The 18,571-nt window shown below is 38.6% G+C and overlaps 1 protein-coding gene across 1 annotated transcript in view; it reads right to left on the bottom strand.

The window, feature by feature from the left end:
- The window catches only part of C5H12orf50 (chromosome 5 C12orf50 homolog), a 29,085-nt gene continuing 16,624 nt past the window's right edge, over window positions 6,111-18,571 (bottom strand). The window contains exons 7-13 of the mRNA XM_005679783.1: window positions 16,290-16,400; window positions 15,042-15,149; window positions 13,367-13,483; window positions 11,899-12,003; window positions 11,446-11,649; window positions 9,906-9,998; window positions 6,111-6,291 (exon numbers count right to left, since the gene is read on the bottom strand). Of these exons, the coding sequence (XP_005679840.1) occupies window positions 6,266-6,291; window positions 9,906-9,998; window positions 11,446-11,649; window positions 11,899-12,003; window positions 13,367-13,483; window positions 15,042-15,149; window positions 16,290-16,400 (764 nt within the window). The 3' untranslated portion in view covers window positions 6,111-6,265. The remainder of the gene's footprint in view (window positions 6,292-9,905; window positions 9,999-11,445; window positions 11,650-11,898; window positions 12,004-13,366; window positions 13,484-15,041; window positions 15,150-16,289; window positions 16,401-18,571) is intronic.

An 18,571-nucleotide genomic window follows, 5' to 3' on the forward strand; every position in this document is an offset into this window, starting at 1 on the left:
AGCCGCCTTTATGTCATCCCCAATTCATATGTTTTGCAAAGTCTAGCACCCCATCACCTCAGAATGTGACCTAATGGAAATAAGGTCTACACAGTTGAAATGAGGTCATTTAGATAGGCCCTAATCCAACATGACTGTATCCTTATAAAAGAAGAAATATGAACGCAGAAACGCATATGAAGGGAATTTGATATAAAGAGACATAAAGAGAAAGATAGTGATCTGTAAGCCAAGAAGAGAGTCCTGCAATAGATCCTTCAGAAGGAACCAACCCACTGACACCTTGTTTTCAGACTTCTGGCCTTCAGATTTCTGAGACAATAAATTTCTGTTGTTTGAACCACTCAGTTTGTTATAGTGGCCCCAGTTCAGTTCAGTTCAGTTCAGTTCAGTCGCTCAGTCGTGTCCGACTCTGCGACCCTGTGAAATGCAGCACACCAGGCCTCCCTGTCCATCACCATCCCCCGGAGTTCATTCAGACTCACATCCATCGAGTCCGTGATGCCATGCAGCCATCTCATCCTCTGTTGTTCCCTTCTCTTCCTGCCCCCAATCCCTCCCAGCATCAGAGTCGTTTCCAATGAGTCAACTCTTCACATGAGGTGGCCAAAGTACTGGAGTTTCAGCTTTAGCATCATTCCTTCCAAAGAAATCCCAGGGCTGATCTCCTTCAGAATGGACTGGTTGGATCTCCTTGCAGTCCAAGGGACTCTCAAGAGTCTTCTCCAACACCACAGTTCAAAAGCATCAATTCTTTGGCACTCAGCCTTCTTCACAGTCCAACTCTCACATCCATACATGACCACAGGAAAAACCATAGCCTTGACCAGAGGGACCTTAGTTGGCAAAGTGATGTCTCTGCTTTAGAATATACTATCTAGGTTGGTCATAACTTTTCTTCCAAGGAGTAAGCGTCTTTTAATTTCATGGCTGTAGTCACCATCTGCAGTGATTTTGGAGCCCCCAAAAATAAAGTCTGACATTGTTTCCACTGTTTCCCTGTCTATTTCCCATGAAGTGATGGGACCGGATGCCATGATCTTCGTTTTCTGAATGTTGAGCTTTAAGCCAACTTTTTCACTCTCCTCTTTCACTTTCATCAAGAGGCTTTTTAGCTCCTCTTCACTTTCTGCCACAAGGGTGTTGTCATCTGCATATCTGAGGTTATTGATATTTCTCCCGGCAATCTTGATTCCAGCTTGTGCTTCTTCCAGCCCAGTGTTTCTCATGATGTACTCTGCATAGAAGTTAAATAAGCAGGGTGACAATATACAGCCTTGACGTACTCCTTTTCCTATTTGGAACCAGTCTGTTGTTCCATGTCCAGTTCTAACTGTTGCTTCCTGGCCTGCATACAGATTTCTCAAGAGGCAGGTCAGGTGGTCTGGTATTCCCATGTCTTTCAGAATTTTCCACAGTTTATTGTGATCCACACAGTCAAAGGCTTTGGCATAGTCAATAAAGCAGAAATAGATGTTTTTCTGGAACTCTCTCGTTTTTTCCATGATCCAGCGGATGTTGGCAATTTGATCTCTGGTTCCTCTGCCTCTTCTAAAACCAGCTTGAACATCAGGGAGTTCACGGTTCACATATTGCTGAAGTCTGGTTTGGAGAATTTTGAGCATTACTTTACTAGCATGTGAGATGAGTACAATTGTGCAGTAGTTTGAGCATTCTTGGCATTGCCTTTCTTTGGGATTAGAATGAAAACTGACCTTTTTCCAGTCCTGTGGCTACTGCTGAGTTTTCCAAATTTGCTGGCATACTGAGTGCAGCACTTTCACAGCATCATCTTTCAGGATTTGAAACAGCTCAACTGAAATTCTATCACCTCCACTAGCTTTGTTGGTAGTGATGCTTTCTAAGGCCCATTTGACTTCACATTCCAAGATGTCTGGCTCTAGATTAGTGATAACATCTTCATGATTATCTGAGTTGTGAAGATCTTTTTTGTACAGTTCTTCCGTGTATTCTTGCCACCTCTTCTTAATATCTTCTGCTTCTGTTAGGTCCATACTATTTCTCTCCTTTATCGAGCCCATCTTTGAATGAAATATTCCCTTGGTATCTCTAATTTTCTTGAAGAGATGTCTAGTGTTTCCCAATCTGTTCTTTTCCTCTATTTCTTTGCATTGATCACTGAAGAAGGCTTTCTTATCTCTTCTTGCTATTCTTTGGAACTCTGCATTCAGATGCTTATATCTTTCCTTTTCTCCTTTGCTTTTCACCTCTCTTCTTTTCACAACTATTTGTAAGGCCTGCCCAGACAGCCATTTTGCTTTTTTGCATTTCTTTTCCATGGGGATTGTCTTGATCCCTGTCTCCTGTACAATGTCATGAACCTCATTCCATAGTTCATCAGGCACTCTATCTATCAGATCTAGGCCCTTAAATCTATTTCTCACTTCCACTGTATAATCATAAGGGATTTGATTTAAGTCATACCTGAATGGTCTAGCGGCTTTCCCTATTCTCTTCAATTTACGTCTGAATTTGGTAATAAGGAGTTCATGATCTGAGCCACAGTCAGCTCCTGGTCTTGTTTTTGTTGACTGTATAGAGTTTCTCCATCTTTGGCTGCAAAGAATATAATCAATCTGATTACGGTGTTGACCATCTGGTGATGTCCATGTGTAGAGCCTTCTCTTGTGTTGTTGGAAGAGGGTGTTTGCTATGACCAGTGCATTTTCTTGGCAAAACTATCAGTTTTTGCCCTGCTTCATTCTGCATACCAAGGCCAAATTTGCCTGTTACTCCAGGAGTTTCTTGACTTCCTACTTTTGCATTCCAGTCCCCTATAATGAAAAGGACATCTTTTTTGGGTGTTAGTTCTAAAAGGTCGTGTAGGTCTTCATAAAACCATTCAACTTCAGTTTCTTCAGCATTACTGGTTGGGGCATAGACTTGGATTACTGCAGTATTGAATGGTTTGCCTTGGAGATGAACAGAGATCATTCTGTCGTTTTTGAGACTGCATCCAAGTACTGCATTTCGGACTCTTTTGTTGACCATGATGGCTACTCCATTTCTTCTGAGGGATTCCTGCCCATAGTAGTAGATATAATGGTCATCTGAGTTAAATTCATTCATTCCAGTCCATTTTAGTTCGCTGATTCCTAGAATGTCGACGTTCACCCTTGCCATCTCTTGTTTGACCACTTCCAATTTACCTTGATTCATGGACCTGACATTCCAGGTTCCTATGCAATACTGCTCTTTATAGCATCGGATCTTGCTTCTATCACCAGTCACATCCACAGCTGGGTTTTGTTTTTGCTTTGGCTCCATCCCTTCTTTCTTTCTGGAGTTATTTCTCCACTGATCTCCAGTAGCCTATTGGGCACCTACTGACCTGGGGAGTTCCTCTTTCAGTATCCTACCATTTTGCCTTTTCATACTGTTCATGGGGTTCTCAAGGCAAGAATACTGAAGTGGCTTGCCATTCCCTTCTCCAGTGGACCACATTCTGTCAGACCTCTCCATCATGACCCACCCATCTTGTGTTGCCCCGCAGGCATGGCTTGGTTTCATTGAGTTAGACAAGGCTGTGGTCCTAGTGTGATTAGATTGACGAGTTTTCCGTGAGTATGGTTTCAGTGCGTCTGCCCTCTGATGCCCTCTTGCAGCACCTACCATCTTACTTGGTTTCCCTTACCTTGGGCGTGGGTTATCTCTTCACGGCTGCTCCAGCAAAGCACAGCCGCTGCTCCTTACCTTGGACGAGGGGTATCTCCTTATCGCCACCGTTCCTGACCTTCAACATGGGATAGCTCCTCTAGGCCCTCCTGTGCCTGCTCAGCCACAGCTCCTTGCATGGCTCCTCCCAGCTGCCGCTCCTGGCCTGGGGCTCGGGGTGGCTCCTCAGGGTCACCACCCCTGGCCTCTGGCGCAAGGTGGCTTCTCTCAGCTGCCCCTGACCTCGGACTTGGGGTGTCTCCTCCCTGCCGCCCCTGACCTCGGACACAGGGTTGCTCCTCCAGGCCGTTCCTGCGCCGTTGCAGCCTGGCACTCTGGGCCGCTGTCCCTAACTTCGGACGTGGGTTAGCTCTCAGCGGTGCCGGCCCGCTGCAGCTGCCTGCACTTAGTGGCCCCAGCAAACTAATATACTACATTTCCAATAAATGCTATTTTAATTATATTGCATTTTGAAATGAATAGAATCATTGAACACCAGTAAAATTCATCAAAGCTCTTTTATGTGCCAAAAAAGCAACTGCCCAACCAGGGGCATTATGGAATTTAAGCTTAAAAGCTCTACTTGTACACTTAAGAGTCTGTAAGCATTTCTTCCTCCATCGATTAATAGACAGCATTTCAACTCAGCTCTTTTCTTTTCTCCCTCTCAAGTCTCTCTTACCAGGATATTTTGCTGGCCCAGTTTTTATATCTATGTGTAAAAAAAAAGAGACTACATCCTCAAGTTTTTGAAAATGTGGAGACATAGCTCCATTAAAAGAAAGAAACTAGGACCTATTACTCCACAAGTTGGAATCACAGCATCAGTTCAGTTCAGTCGCTCAGTCACGTCCAACTCTTTGCGACTCCATGAACCGCAGCACACCAGGCCTACTTGTCCATCACCAACTCCTGGAGTCCACCCAAACCCATGTCCATTGAGTCGGTGATGCCATCCAACCATCTCATCCTCTGTCGTCCCCTTCTCCTCCTGCCCTCAATCTTTCCCAGCATCAGGGTCTTTTCAAGTGAGTCAGCTCTTCACATCAGGTGGACAAAGTATTGGGGTTTTAGCTTCAACATCAGTCCTTCCAATGAACACCCAGGACTGATCTCCTTTAGGATGGACTGGTTGGATCTCCTTGCAATCCAAGGGACTCGCAAGAGTCTTCTCCAACACCACAGTTCAAAAGCATCAATTCTTCAGCTTTCTTATAGTCCAACTCTCACATCCGTACATGACCACTGGAAAAACCATAGCCTTGACTAGACTGACCTTTGTTGGCAAAGTAATGTCTTTGCTTTTTAATATGCTGTCTAGGTTGGTCATAACATTCCTTCCAAGAAGTAAGCACCTTTTAATTTCATGGCTGCAATCACCATCTGCAGTGATTTTAGAAAATGTTTTAAAAATAAAATATTTCTAAGAGTCCTGATTGCCTCTCTTCTCCAATAAATGTTGAACAAGAGGCTACCAGTAACCATAAGACACAAGCAAATACAAATACAGGGGGTTCCAAAGTCTTAGTGAAGTTCTGAACTTTCATAAACATGGGAGTACAAATGTTACAAATTTCCCAACATGACATTTGAAAGGTTAATTATTTATATTGCTCTCATATTTGTTTTTAAGTTTGAAGAATAAGTTTTTAATTTCAAGTTTTTGTTTCAGTCACTCTGCAGATGAAATTTTTTAAATAAAAAAATTTTGTTATTCAAGATTCACAATTATAAACGAGCACAAACAAAATGGAAATAAGTTTTCAAATGATGTCTCTCTCTTACATTCATAAGCATTTATACTTCTGGAGTTTCTGAAACCTTAAAAGCTCACTCAGACTTTTGGGATACCCTGTTATTAATTCACTTTTTTTCTTTTATGAGTCCTTTTCTCCAGTATGATCATATAATTTTTGTTTTCATGGTTGGAAAATATTTGTTTTTCAGTTCTGAACGTAGCACATTCCAGCAGGTAGATTTTGTAGTTGCCAAATAAAAGACGTGGTTCAGCAACGGCCCTGAATGATAAACCAGACCTTGTCTCTTTCTATAACACATCAAAGTGTATATCTATTAGAATTCCTCTCATACTTATCACCACACTGTAACCCTGGGACTTCACTGAATGTTTACATTTTATCTGTAACTATCACAGAGGGCCCAGTTAAAATCTAGGTAAAGAAAGAAAATGTGAGGTTTCTTCCTTAAAGAATATTGCAAAACAGAGATCAACGGCACAATTTTACTCCTCAATCTGTGCAATCTAACTTAGTTTACAATTAAAGAGTGATCTTAATTGTCAAACTTTTAAATTTTATTAAATGTTTGTGGCAATGCATCGAATGAATCCCAGACCTATACAAATACACAGGCAGCTGTTTGTAATTTGCATTTTTATCAGTTTTGAAAGAGCACAATGTACTTCCTGCATCTTATTTTCAGAATTTGCATTTTATCATCTTTGGCTATCCAGTATACAGTATGGAGTACTTGAGTATCTCATTCTTTGAATTTTCATTTTTGATTGTAAATCAGATGATTCCTGGCACTTTTCTCTTTTCTCATTTTTCTCTTCTCTCAACCTCCAGGTTTACTTGCTCCCATTTCTTCTTGGCTCTAATAATAAAACACAAAACACATTTCAGTTATTTTCTTTTTCACCATTCTTCAGGGTACAAACATTTTGCGTTTCTTTTGTTAATTATGTCCCATATATCTTAGGACAAAACAAAAACTAGGCTTGTTTTAATTCATAAATTTTCAGAACACCATTCAAATTAATTCTGCTTCTTTCCAAAGCTTGCTATGATTTGAATTTAGATGGAGGGGAGGATAGAAAGGAATAGAAATACTACTATACAGAAGGCTGCACCATGGGGCACCCAGAATGCAGAGAAAGAATGTTCCCTTCTGTGCAGACAGGCACCTCCAGTCAACCAGCTATATCCCTATCGGAAAGGACATGTGGCCTCAAGGGAAGGCTGACAATGACACCTCTAATTGCCTTCAGCTCCTTTCCTCAGTTCCCACAGACGCGTTTTCCTCTCCTCTTGCATTATCCTCAGAGCATCCACAAACATTTTCCCAAAGGGCTCCTCTCACCCATTCACACTTCTCTGGCCTTGGCGCTCAGATATTCCTCAGAGGAACAGACTAGTGGCAGCTTGTATTTTCTGCCTCCTCTCTCCACAGTCCATCTGTCCACTGGGAAATGCTGCGATCTCTCCACTGTGCCCTAGCAGGAAGCGCAGGCGAGAAAACACAAGCTAACCTTTCTCTCCCTATTCCGGGGAAAAAACAACAACTGGAAAGGGGAAGTGTTTAGGGGTTACACATTACCCAGCCAAACCTTAGGCAAATAAGAAAACTAATTTTATTTTGTTAGAAGCCTTTTTAATTTCTTGACTCTAAATTCCCATTCAGCCTGAGGTCGAAAATTTATCTAGTCCTGTGCCTATAAACTTAGTCCAAATTCAGTGGTTCCATAGTTATTTCACATGTATCTTTCAATCACATTCAAATTTGAAGTTCTTTCCCAGGGTTGGTTTTGTTTTTGTTTTTCCCTCCCTTACCTTCCTGCTGTTTATCCTAATTTCTAGGGTTGGGACTGGGCTTCCCAGGTTGTGCTAATGGTAAAGAATCTACCCAGTCAGTGCAGGAAACATAAGAGATTTGGGTTCAATCCCTGGGTTGGGAAGACACCCGAGAGGAGGGCATGGCAATCCACTCCAGTATTCTTGCCTGGAGAATCCCATGAACAGAGAAGCCTGATCGGTTACAGTCCACGGGGTCGCAAAGAGACATGACTGAAGTGGCTTAGCACACATGCGTGCAGGGTTGGAACTTGGGACAATGGCTGCTGCTGTGTGACCATTAGGAAAAGAATGTCATCTCAACAATCTCGGGTTTCAACAAGGTCTGGGTCCTATGCTGGGGAACAGTGCCCAGATAACATAGTCTAAGGTTTCTCAAACTTTAATGTGTATCCTAATCACCTGGGGAATCTTGTTAAAATGCAGCCATACTGATTCAGTAAGTCTGAGATAGAGATTCCATATTTCTAACAAGCTCCCAAGTGATGTTATTGCTGGTGGCCCTCAGACCATCCTTCAAGTAACAAGGGTTTGATCAGTGAGTGATGGCCTGGTTTCTAATCAACTCCCTGGAAATCTGTTGTGATTCCAGCTGAGTCCTCCCCTGGAAGAGAACCCAACCACAAAGGCATCTTTCTGATGCTATCCCTTTAGTCCCAGCCAGGAGACTCTGTGTACATCCACGAGTCCTCTCTCCCAGAAACTCACTCTCACTTGAAACTCACAGGAATATGTAATGCCCTCCCAAGCAACCTTGGAGCTTGGCAATCTCAAGAGGCTCTGTCTCCAACCCTCTAGCATTAGACAGATTTACCCTCCCTGCAACCACATCACCAGAGGGCATTGAGAAATTCTGTCCAGTTTTTCCCTCTAGGTTGCATCTGAGAAGTACACTGCAGGTCCTCTCTGTGCTCTGATTCTTAAAAATTCAAGGGAAATTCTGTCATTGACTTTTCTACCACTGGGCCCTGGTGGAGCTGGAGGTGGTGGAAAATGAGGAGAGACTAGTACGGAGTAAGCTGGCTCCACAAAGTTTCTGTTCTCTTGCTGTCTGTTTCGCATACCTTCCTCCATGCTCTCCAAAATTGAAAGAATTAAAGCAGTTTTGTTAGCTTGCATTCCCCTGTCACATACAGGGATGGTACGTGTTTCATATTCTGAAGTGACCCCTCTCCCCTCCAAAACCTTTGGTGATTCATGTTTAACTATGTATGTGGAGGCTGTTGGAATACAGGAGCTGTCCCTGGGACAGGGGTGGAAACATCCCACCCACAACGAAATCATGGGAGAAAAAGACATGGCTCAACAATTGGTAGTTTTATTTGGGATTTTCACTGACTTTTCACTTCTTTCCTCACAAAATTAAGTGCGGCCCACATGAACTTAAGATGAAATATAAACATATAGCACCACAGTAGCATTCGGCTATAGTAATATATGATGAAGAGATGGGAAAAAAAGAAAAGTGATTGACTCCAGTATAAATATATATGAAAGTGTTAGTTGCTCAGTCATGTCCAACTCTTTGTGACCCCATGGACTGCAGCCTGCCAGCCTTCTCCGTCCATGGAATTTTCCAGGCAAGAATACTGGAGTGGGTAGCCATTCCCTTCTTCAGGGGATCTTCCCAACCCAGGGATAGAACCCAGGTCTCCTGCATCACAGGCAGATTTTTTTTACTGTCTGAGCCACTAGGGAAGACCTATAAATATATATACAGGTCTTCATACTGCATCACAGTTGCAGTGAAGAGTTTATAGGGAAATACTGCTTTAGAAGTATTTATTTTGGGAAGTATACAGTTTCTAGTCTGGATATATTCTGATTTTTCTGGGAATCTCTTGTATAATATTTTATGAATTTCAGATGATTCTGAAAGTTCTAGGCTACTGATTTAGGTAGGAACTCTCTACCTAGGAGTTTTTCTGAAAGTCTCATGTTTCTAAGAAGTAACTGAAACCAGCTTATCCTGTGTGATCTTCCAAACCTACTGAGCCAGCCTCAGAATAAGCTGGGATTAGACACCAAGCATTTTAGTAAAAGGACCACATCTGGAACCTGAGGTTGGAGCCACTATAAACCTTTACCCTCAGGAGGTACCCAGAATCCCTACACCCTCCCAGGGCAAAGAGCACAAAATAGAGACCAGAGTCACTTTGAACCTCCCAGGCTGGAAACTACAACTTAGGTGCCCGGTCAACCTGCATTAGCCATTATGTACTCACTAGCCAGGATATAGCAGGGCTTTAATATTTTGTGTCAAAATATGGTCTTATATATTGCTTTGTAATTCAACAAAGAATGCATCTTAACATTATATAATTGCTGAAACTACTATGCTTCTGGCTAAGGAGAGAAATATATCAAAAGGTTTCTGATAAAATAAAAATAAGCAAAGAAAAACCCAATTAAAAAAAGGTAAAGTTAAACCAACACAGCATTGTAAAGCAATTATCCTCCAATTAAATACATAAATAAAAGGCAAAAAAAAATTGTAGTAGATGAGATCTCTTCTAAACTCCAAGTAATTATATTCATATATATCACGAAAATTTTCTAAAATATGTTCCTTGAGCTTAAAACTTGTCATTCATTTTAGAGTTATATGATACATTAAAACCACTAGTAAATATTTACCTGTATATATCTTTTCATTTTTTGAATATGTTTTTGAAAAAGGAATTCTTTTTCGCCACACTGAACCATTATATGACGTTGACATATATTTATCTGAGATAATAAGGAAACAGGAATTAAATATTTTATAATGTTAAAATCATATTCCAGGCATATTTCAAAGTTATTATTCTCAGAGGTGAAGCCATTTCAAGGGTAAGGAATCAGGGATACAAGTGAGCTTATTAAGACCATTTAAGTTATCAATGACCATGGTTATACATCTCTTAATTGGCTGTTCAGTTCCTCAAATAAGAATTGCTCCCATGAGGCTAAGCTAAAGTATGATATATGTATGTGATCAAAATATTTCATTGTCTTGCTTTACTGTGATTTTACATATAATTCTGTGAATATTTGCGGGACTAAAAGGAAGGAGAGAAGGAAAGAAGGAAAGGAAGGTCTGAGGCCCCTTAAATACAAATCTAAACAATCGCATCTAACTGTCTGGTGGTCACTGTATTCTTCACAAAAATGTCCACTCACAGTAAAATAATAAAAAAATGATAATAGAAGTAAAAGGCTTTATTCTTGCCTGGGAAATCCCATGGACAGAGGAGCTTGGCAGGCTACAGTCCATGGGGTCGCAAAAAGAGTTGGACATGACTTAGTGGCTAAACAACAACAACAGTAGTAAATATAAATAATCATGTATATAAATTCATACATGATTCTATTCTAAAACAAACAGAAGAAAAAATAATTTAAAAACTAGCTTCTATGTAAATTGTAAAAGGAGGACCAAAGAGAGACACAGAGTTTTTCACTTGTGCTTCAAGAAATATACAACAATCAGAACTCCACTGACTAGAGGCAAAAACAAGCACATACAAACAAAATTACAGGGAGTTGAGTGACCTTTTGTTAAACTGAGAAAACCAAAGCCCAGCTTTAAAAGAACTAAATTCATCTGAGACAAGAGATTAAAAAAGAAATCTGGTTCCCTCCTCCCTCAAGGCCTTGTACTTCCTGACACATACACTATGACTTGGCCTATTACATGATGGAATGATTTAAAAGCAATCTGGACATGGGTGGGAGAGATGAGCAGTTGTCAAAAATATTGCAGTTAACCCCCAAACTAACCTTTTCAGAAAGTAATCATGAAGGCCTAAAGGAAAACCAAAGCACTAGCCAGAAAGTGATAATAGAACAATGCAGTTGGTGGAACAAGAAAATGTCAACCATTCAAAACCAATCCTCAAGAGTGAAATAAAGCCATCCAGGGGGAACAGCGTGCAGTGCTCTGAGACAAAACTCTAGAGAGGGTCAGTGACAAGCCATCTGCACCTAACACGTCCTCTCCAATATCCTTTAAATCATGTGTACTCCTGCACATGGACAAAAATCCTCTCACTAGTTTTCTAAGATGTTATGGTGGTGATGGCCTGGAAAGAGAAGGGGGTGGGGAGCAGCTAAGATTAGTTGGACCATCAGGACATCTCACAGGGATGCAAATCACAGACATGAATCAAGAGCCTATGTAAGTGTGGAATCTCACCTGAACAGAGGTTGAATTTGGGTTCCTTGTTAACATCAGCTTTATTGTAGGACCCGTGTGTAGGCCTGCCATGGGGAGGTGCATTCAATGAGACAGTTCTGACAGCACCTCTCTGAACATGGATATAGGATGCATTCTCAGAATTTTTGTTTTTATTATTCCGATGGTAACTCATTTTATTTTTGGGATTTGAAGGCTGCACTGCTATAATAAAGGAAAGGGGAAAGGGAACAAGGGATAATGCAAGCTGGTTTCACACCTGTAATTAATGCATTGCACTTTAGATGTTTAATAGCATGATGGAAGATAATGTAAGCTAAAAGAACTAGACTTATAGGAAATGACATCTCAAATAACATGGTGCATGATAGTGACTAGTTTGTTGGCTAGAAAATATTATTTAATCTATTTTCAAATTATAATTCAGGAATACCAAATATAGAGATACGTTACCTCTCCGCATCCCGGGGCCAGGAAAGTTCTTTGGTTCATCATATATCCATTTTCTTTTTTTCACACCTTTAAAATGAGGCTTCATTACTGGGTGGACATCATTCACTTAAAGAAGATACAAGTTTTTACAGTTTTTAAGGAGATGCTTTCATCTGAAAATTACTGTAGGTCCTAATTACATATCGGTGCATTCACACGTCAAGCAAGGGGGGAAAAAATGTACCACCCTAATATTTTACTTTCTAGAACAAACGGTGATTTATTTTTAAGTACCAAAAATATTCCATCTTGATTTTTCTCATCAAATTGATTGATGAGAAAACTTTCAATAAGTAACATTCCTTTGGAGGAAAAATGCTTTTCATCCAAAGAAATATGTGGATCCTTTTAAAAGAACATAAAAATTATAATCCAAATATAACTATATACCTGATTATGTTATTTTTAGTAGTTTTAGAATTGTCATTGTGAACATAAATCTTTCTTTACTTTTTAAGCCCAAACTACTACTTCTTAAGAAGTTGGATTAGTGTAAAATACTTTTAGTGAATATTACCTTGTTGTTCTAAGTTGGGGTCATGGGTAGTTTGGTGAAACAAGACTCAATAATCAGAATTTGTTAGTGCTGATATTACTAAATTATTCACTTCTTGTTTGCTTGTTTTAACATGGAAAATTTTATATACAAGTTCAATTTTCCAAGAATTTCTAAGGTACATTTCTCCAGAGTAAAAATGAACATCAAAATCACTATGTAGATTACATTAGCTCGCTATAGTGGGCTGATAAATCTCTCTTTGCCCTAGCTCCCATCTTCAGCCTAAGCAGGAAGCCTTCAGTAAAGCCCTGATTCACTGCCTCCTCTCCAAACATCATGCTCCATTCCTTACTCGCATGCTCCCCTTCCTAGAATTTGGAAACTGTATTTTTCACAAGTGTCACTGAACTAATCTCCTCTGAGGTAAACCATCATGGTTCTCTTCGTTGCCCAGCTGGGGTTGAAGAATATTACAGGGGTTCAATAAATGAAATAGGAAGGAAGGAGGGAGGGAAAGAAGATTCATGAGTCTTGATTGTATCAAGAGAAGAGGCTTAGAGTATAAATGGCAAGGAGAAGTGAAATCAAGAAAAATAATCTGAAAGATAATTTAAAAAATCTGTCAATGAATCCTGCCACAGGTTAAATTTAACATGTCATACTAATGAATCTTCTAAGAACGTAGTATTATATTATCAATTTTAATATCTAAATTAAACCAATGGGAAAGTATTTAATTTACTAGGACCCACATCACAATTCATTGTCAGAGTAGTAGAAGACTATTGTGTCTTTAAATTCTTAATCCTGAATTATTTTCAAACCATCCTTTTTTCTTTCTTTTTAAAAATTCTGTTTCAAATAAGCAAAACAAATCCATGATAAGACAAATATATCTAAGGCCAAAAAGTGATAGAGCTAATGTCTCACTTGAAGAGAGGTCCTCTCTGCACTTCATACTGATATTCTCAGTAGCATTTAATACATGCGTTGTAGGTACTAGTCGGGTAGTTAGGGAACGCTTTAGATGAGGGCTGTCCTTGTTATCTTTTAAAGCAAATTAAGAAAATAAAATGTCAGTATTAATTTAAAAAAAAGAAGTATTTCTGTTGGTATGTCACTTTGCAAGCATTATATGATGGGCATATACATGCTCATCTATGCTCTTTAAAAAATATATATGCATATTAATTTTTAGAACCCACCACTGAAATTCCCTAGTTAGCAAATTGAGTCCTCCAAATCTGTCAGTATCAAAACATTAAAAATTTGAAATACAGCCATTATCTTCAATAGGTAAACATGTATTTATGGCAATATTTTTAACACCTCCATACAAAAAAAAATTTTTAAAAGGGGGTTATCAATTTTATATAAAAGGTGCCAATTAAAAAAAATTACTGATTTCATTTATTTATTTGGCTGGCCTGGTCTTAGTAGTAGCACATGGGATCTTTGATGCAGCATATAGGGATTGAACCCAAGGCCCCTGCATTGGGAGCACAGAGTCTTAGCCACTGGACCATTCGGGAAGTTCCAAGTATGCCAATTTAAACCAAGGATGAAGAAATATCTGTAAAACACTTCACTTGTTCTAAGCTTTGGAGCAGAACAATCCAATAGAGTTTTCTACAATGACGGAAACATTCTAAATCTGTGCCATCTGAAATGATAGCCACTGGTCACCTGTGAATATTGAGCACATGCAATACGGCTAGTGCAACTGAAAAACTGAATTTTAAAATTGTATTTAATTTTGATTAACTTCAGTGTAAACAGCCACATGAGAATGATGGCTACCGTTATTTGTGTAGTTAGAGGTGTGTTTTTTGATGGACTGAACAAAAGAGAGGAGAAGAGATTTACATATCATTTTCCATAGGAAGAGTTTGATCACATGTGTCTTTTCCTGTCTTTGAGAATATTTATTTAATGATGGAGAAGACAGTAGATAAAATTGGTTAACACTTATATGGAGAATACGTGAAGTCCTCTAATTACAGGACAGCTATCCTGTCTGTGGCTTAGAGAGCTGCCCAGCCAAGGTCCCAGCTGGGGGATTCTTAGCAAGGTAGAGGCAGCATAAACCTATAGAGATGTACAATATTAACATATCTCTGGATTATTCTCAGGATACAGTTAGTAATAATCCTAAAGTGGGAAGTCAGCATGAGATTAGTGCTCTTCTCAGTATATATATCTTCACAAAAGCCTTCTAAGAAAATTCAATCATACTGAATATTAGAAGCTGGGGGAAAAAACAAAAAACAAAAAAAACAAAGAGGGCTGGATATTACCATTGAAGAGAACCAATAATTTTAGAGTTAGCAAGACTCTCAGAAATTGTGTAGCCCAACAGGCCAGTTTCTCCTATAAGGAAACTAAAGGTAAGAAAAATAAAGCTCCACAGGCAAATAATTATTGATAGAGCCAGGACTGCATACTGAGGGACCCTAACTCCTATCCAGTATATTTGGGTGTGTATTTTTATTTATTACCTTGCCTCTTGTCTTGGTTTCTACAACTATATAATACAATCAAATTTTACATTTTGAACTTATCTATACAAATCACAAATGGATCAAAATATAGACTGGCTCATTACCTTTAGCATTTGAACATTGTGATATGGTGCTTTCTTTCTCTTCGGTTAAAGCTTCATTTTCATCTACTCCAAGAAATATGATTCTCTGTGGAATGTAGCAGTCACCTCCTAGGGCAATAACTTACTGTCAGTGGCAACAATGGCAGACAATTGTACAAAGCTATCTTTCAATACAGCATACTCCTCCTCTAAAACACCATTTAAATACTTCTCAGTGATACTATTGCCATCTCTATACATATCATATATGTTTTGATTAATATATATGTATATGAATATTTAGTATGTACACTTACGGGTAATTGTAAGAAAATTCACAGTCAACACAATTTTCCATCTAACAATCTTTACCACACTTCAGAGATACTCAATAAATATAATTGCTTTCCATATAATATCCTCAGGTATATGAAAGCAATTTTCATGTTCCCTAAAGATCTATTTTCCAGGATAAATATCCACAGGTGCTTTAAAATGTACTTAAACACTTAATTTCAGATCTTCACCATACAAGTTTCTGTTTCTTAACATAGAATACTTGTTTTCAAGTAACCTTGTTTAAAAATAATTCTCAAGTATGGACTACCCTGTACAGAAATCAGTGGAATTAGTACAATAATAGATGACATTTCTACAGCATCTTTCTATATATGTCAAATAGTCTACTGAATATTTTAAATGACTTATTGCATTTAATTATTTTTCTATAGTACTCCTAATAATGCAGTGTAAGTTTACGTTAGCTATCTGGTAGCTGACACAAGTTACTTAATCATTTTGAAATTTTGTGGCCAACAAAAGCATTCATTTTTCCCTCACAATCTGTATCATATTAAGTCTTTCCCAACTTGAAGAAAACTTACCAGTTATGTCTTAGACTTCACTGCAAGAGGTTATGTTTATCACAGTTTGCCTTTACCTCGCTACACTCGACTCACTGTCCCAGCATATTAGCTTCCGGTCACCTGTGCATTTTATAAACAACGTCTCTATACATGTAATTGTTCAACTGTTTAAACATAAAGCCATTTGTTCCACAAATATTTACAAAGTGTACTGCATGTGCCAGGAATTCTACTGCAGAGCAACTGATTATACACAATTCCTGGCCTCAAGGAGCTTATCCAAAGTCAGTGATAAAATGTCAAAGAGACATTGATGAAACAAGTTGCTTATGAGAGAAAAAAACTCAGAATTATGTCTTATATGGTGATATACTCAGAATCAATCAGTAATACATGAACTAACCTCCATTTTCAAATGCAGCAATGTCAGTCCTTGGTTTCTTGTCCAATGATGCTTTTATTTCACCTTGCCTTTCAAATCGGCTGAATTTTGTTGGAACTGTCAGACCATCCCCTAGAAATTTAAAAAAAAAAAATCATTTAAGAAACCATTAGGTGCTTATCTAAGTTTCTGATAGAATCTATGATGATAGTAAAGAATCTAAAAGTTAATGGAAGTATTGTTTGTCCAGTGATTTGATGAACAACAAATTTATAATTATATACATTTTAAGCCAATTTATAATTATCAGGAAAGCAGAAGGGAAGTTTATTTTATTGTGTGGATAATATAACAAGTGGCAGTTAAAAATTGTGAGCAATCTAATGCTATAGTGTATATATATATTTAATTTAGTTGTTGTGCTTGACATATAATGAATTTTATAATATTTCTTTTGTTTTTATCTACTCACCATGAATAAACTGAGTAAAATGTATTAGGATCTACTCCCTGGTGGCTCAGACAGTAAAGCGTCTGTCTACAATGCGAAAGACCTGGGTTCATTCCCTGGGTTGGGAAGATTCCCTGGAGAAGGAAATGGCAACCCACTCCAGTACTCTTGCCTTGAAAATCCCATGGACGGAGGAGCTTGGTGCAGGCTACTGTCCATGGGGTGGCAAAGAGTCGGGCATGACTGAGCAACTTCACTTCACTCACTTCACTGATTGAAAAATGCTAATTATACTGATAATTAAAGTCTCTCCATTTTCTTTATACATTTTTAGATAATTTTCTCTTAAAATAAAATATTAAAAGGAGAATAAAGGAGCTATGGTAATCTGATATAACTTGTGATTCTGAACTGGATTCTAAATCAGGGAGACTTCATTTTAGTATAAAGAACATTGACGGCACAATTGGTGTAACTTTATTTTTAGGTTTGTAAATAATATTATATCACTAGTAATCTTCTGATATTGGTATTTATACCACATTTGTGTGAGAGTTATGCAAGCCTGCAACTTACTCTCAAACAATTTGAAAAAAATAACAACAATGTGTATACTGAGAGAGAGAGAGAAAGGGAATGAAAACATCAAATGTGTAAAGTGCTAACATTTGGGGAAATCTGGGTAAAGAGGGTTCATGAATTAACTGGAATTATTTAAAAATAAAAAGCTTTTTAAAACCATAATATAAAGTGAAAATGCATATAACTGTCTTTATATCTGACTTTTTTAATCCTCATTGCTAACATGTTTGTCCTTGTTTTGTTTTTCTTGTCTGTGTCATTTCCTTCTCCAGGGGATCTTCACTACCCAGGGATCAAGCTCATGTCTCTTGTGTACCCTGCGTTGGCAGGCAGGTTCTTACCACTGGCACCACCTGGGAAGCCCTTGTCCGTGTAATTTGAACAATCCGTCCTTCACTAGCTGGCTCCCACCTATCAGCTTGGGTTTTTTGACTGTTCTACCGTTTGACAGTATGTTGCTGCCACCTACTGCTGTATATGTTTAAATGGAAATGGTTTGCCACACATACTTGCAAGACAGACATTCTACTCTTTATCTTATATTCATCTTGATCCTGGGAATCTTTTCCAACTATCTTTTTGGTATCTAAGAGGAGGAAAGAATTTTGATTTTGCTTAAAGCTTTTTTTTTAAGCTCATCTCAGAGCCAAGAAAACTACTTAAACCCATGACATCCATGGATTTTTCTGAGTTCATTTTATATCCAGAAAATAATGTTCTTTTTATCTTGCCTTCAAGAGCAAAACATTCACCAACAGAAAAGTCAGATTCACCGGAACATAAGACCCATAAAAGGCACAGCCTTATAATTATTCACCTGTGTTGCCCTTGAAATGGGCTGGTACACAGGAAACACTCATTCAATGAACAAATACACGCTTGTCCTGCCACCAACATTATTCCGTGATCTCCCTTTTGTCCTTCTAGGGCTAAGTTGTCCATTCTACTTATATTAAAAAAAAATCTACACTTGTTTTATAGGGAGATTTATTTTCATAGACAAATGAAGTGGTAAAACCGAGTTATTTCCAGAATTTCTGCATGGGGTATGTAGTGTCACCATGGTTTATGTGGTCTATTCATTCTTTGGTTCCTCTGGGAAAATATGATTACATTAATAGCAGCTTTTCATATTAAATTTAGGTTATGCAATAAAATCATTTCCTTCTCACTCTCAATTCTGATGTATTATTTATCATTTGACTCCAGTACATACTTAATAATTCACAGCCTATCACGCCAAGTATTCACCACCTTGAAAAGCTTCCTT

Source organism: Capra hircus, chromosome 5 (assembly GCF_001704415.2).
Source record: "Capra hircus breed San Clemente chromosome 5, ASM170441v1, whole genome shotgun sequence".
In the NCBI taxonomy this organism is placed as follows: domain Eukaryota; kingdom Metazoa; phylum Chordata; class Mammalia; order Artiodactyla; family Bovidae; genus Capra; species Capra hircus.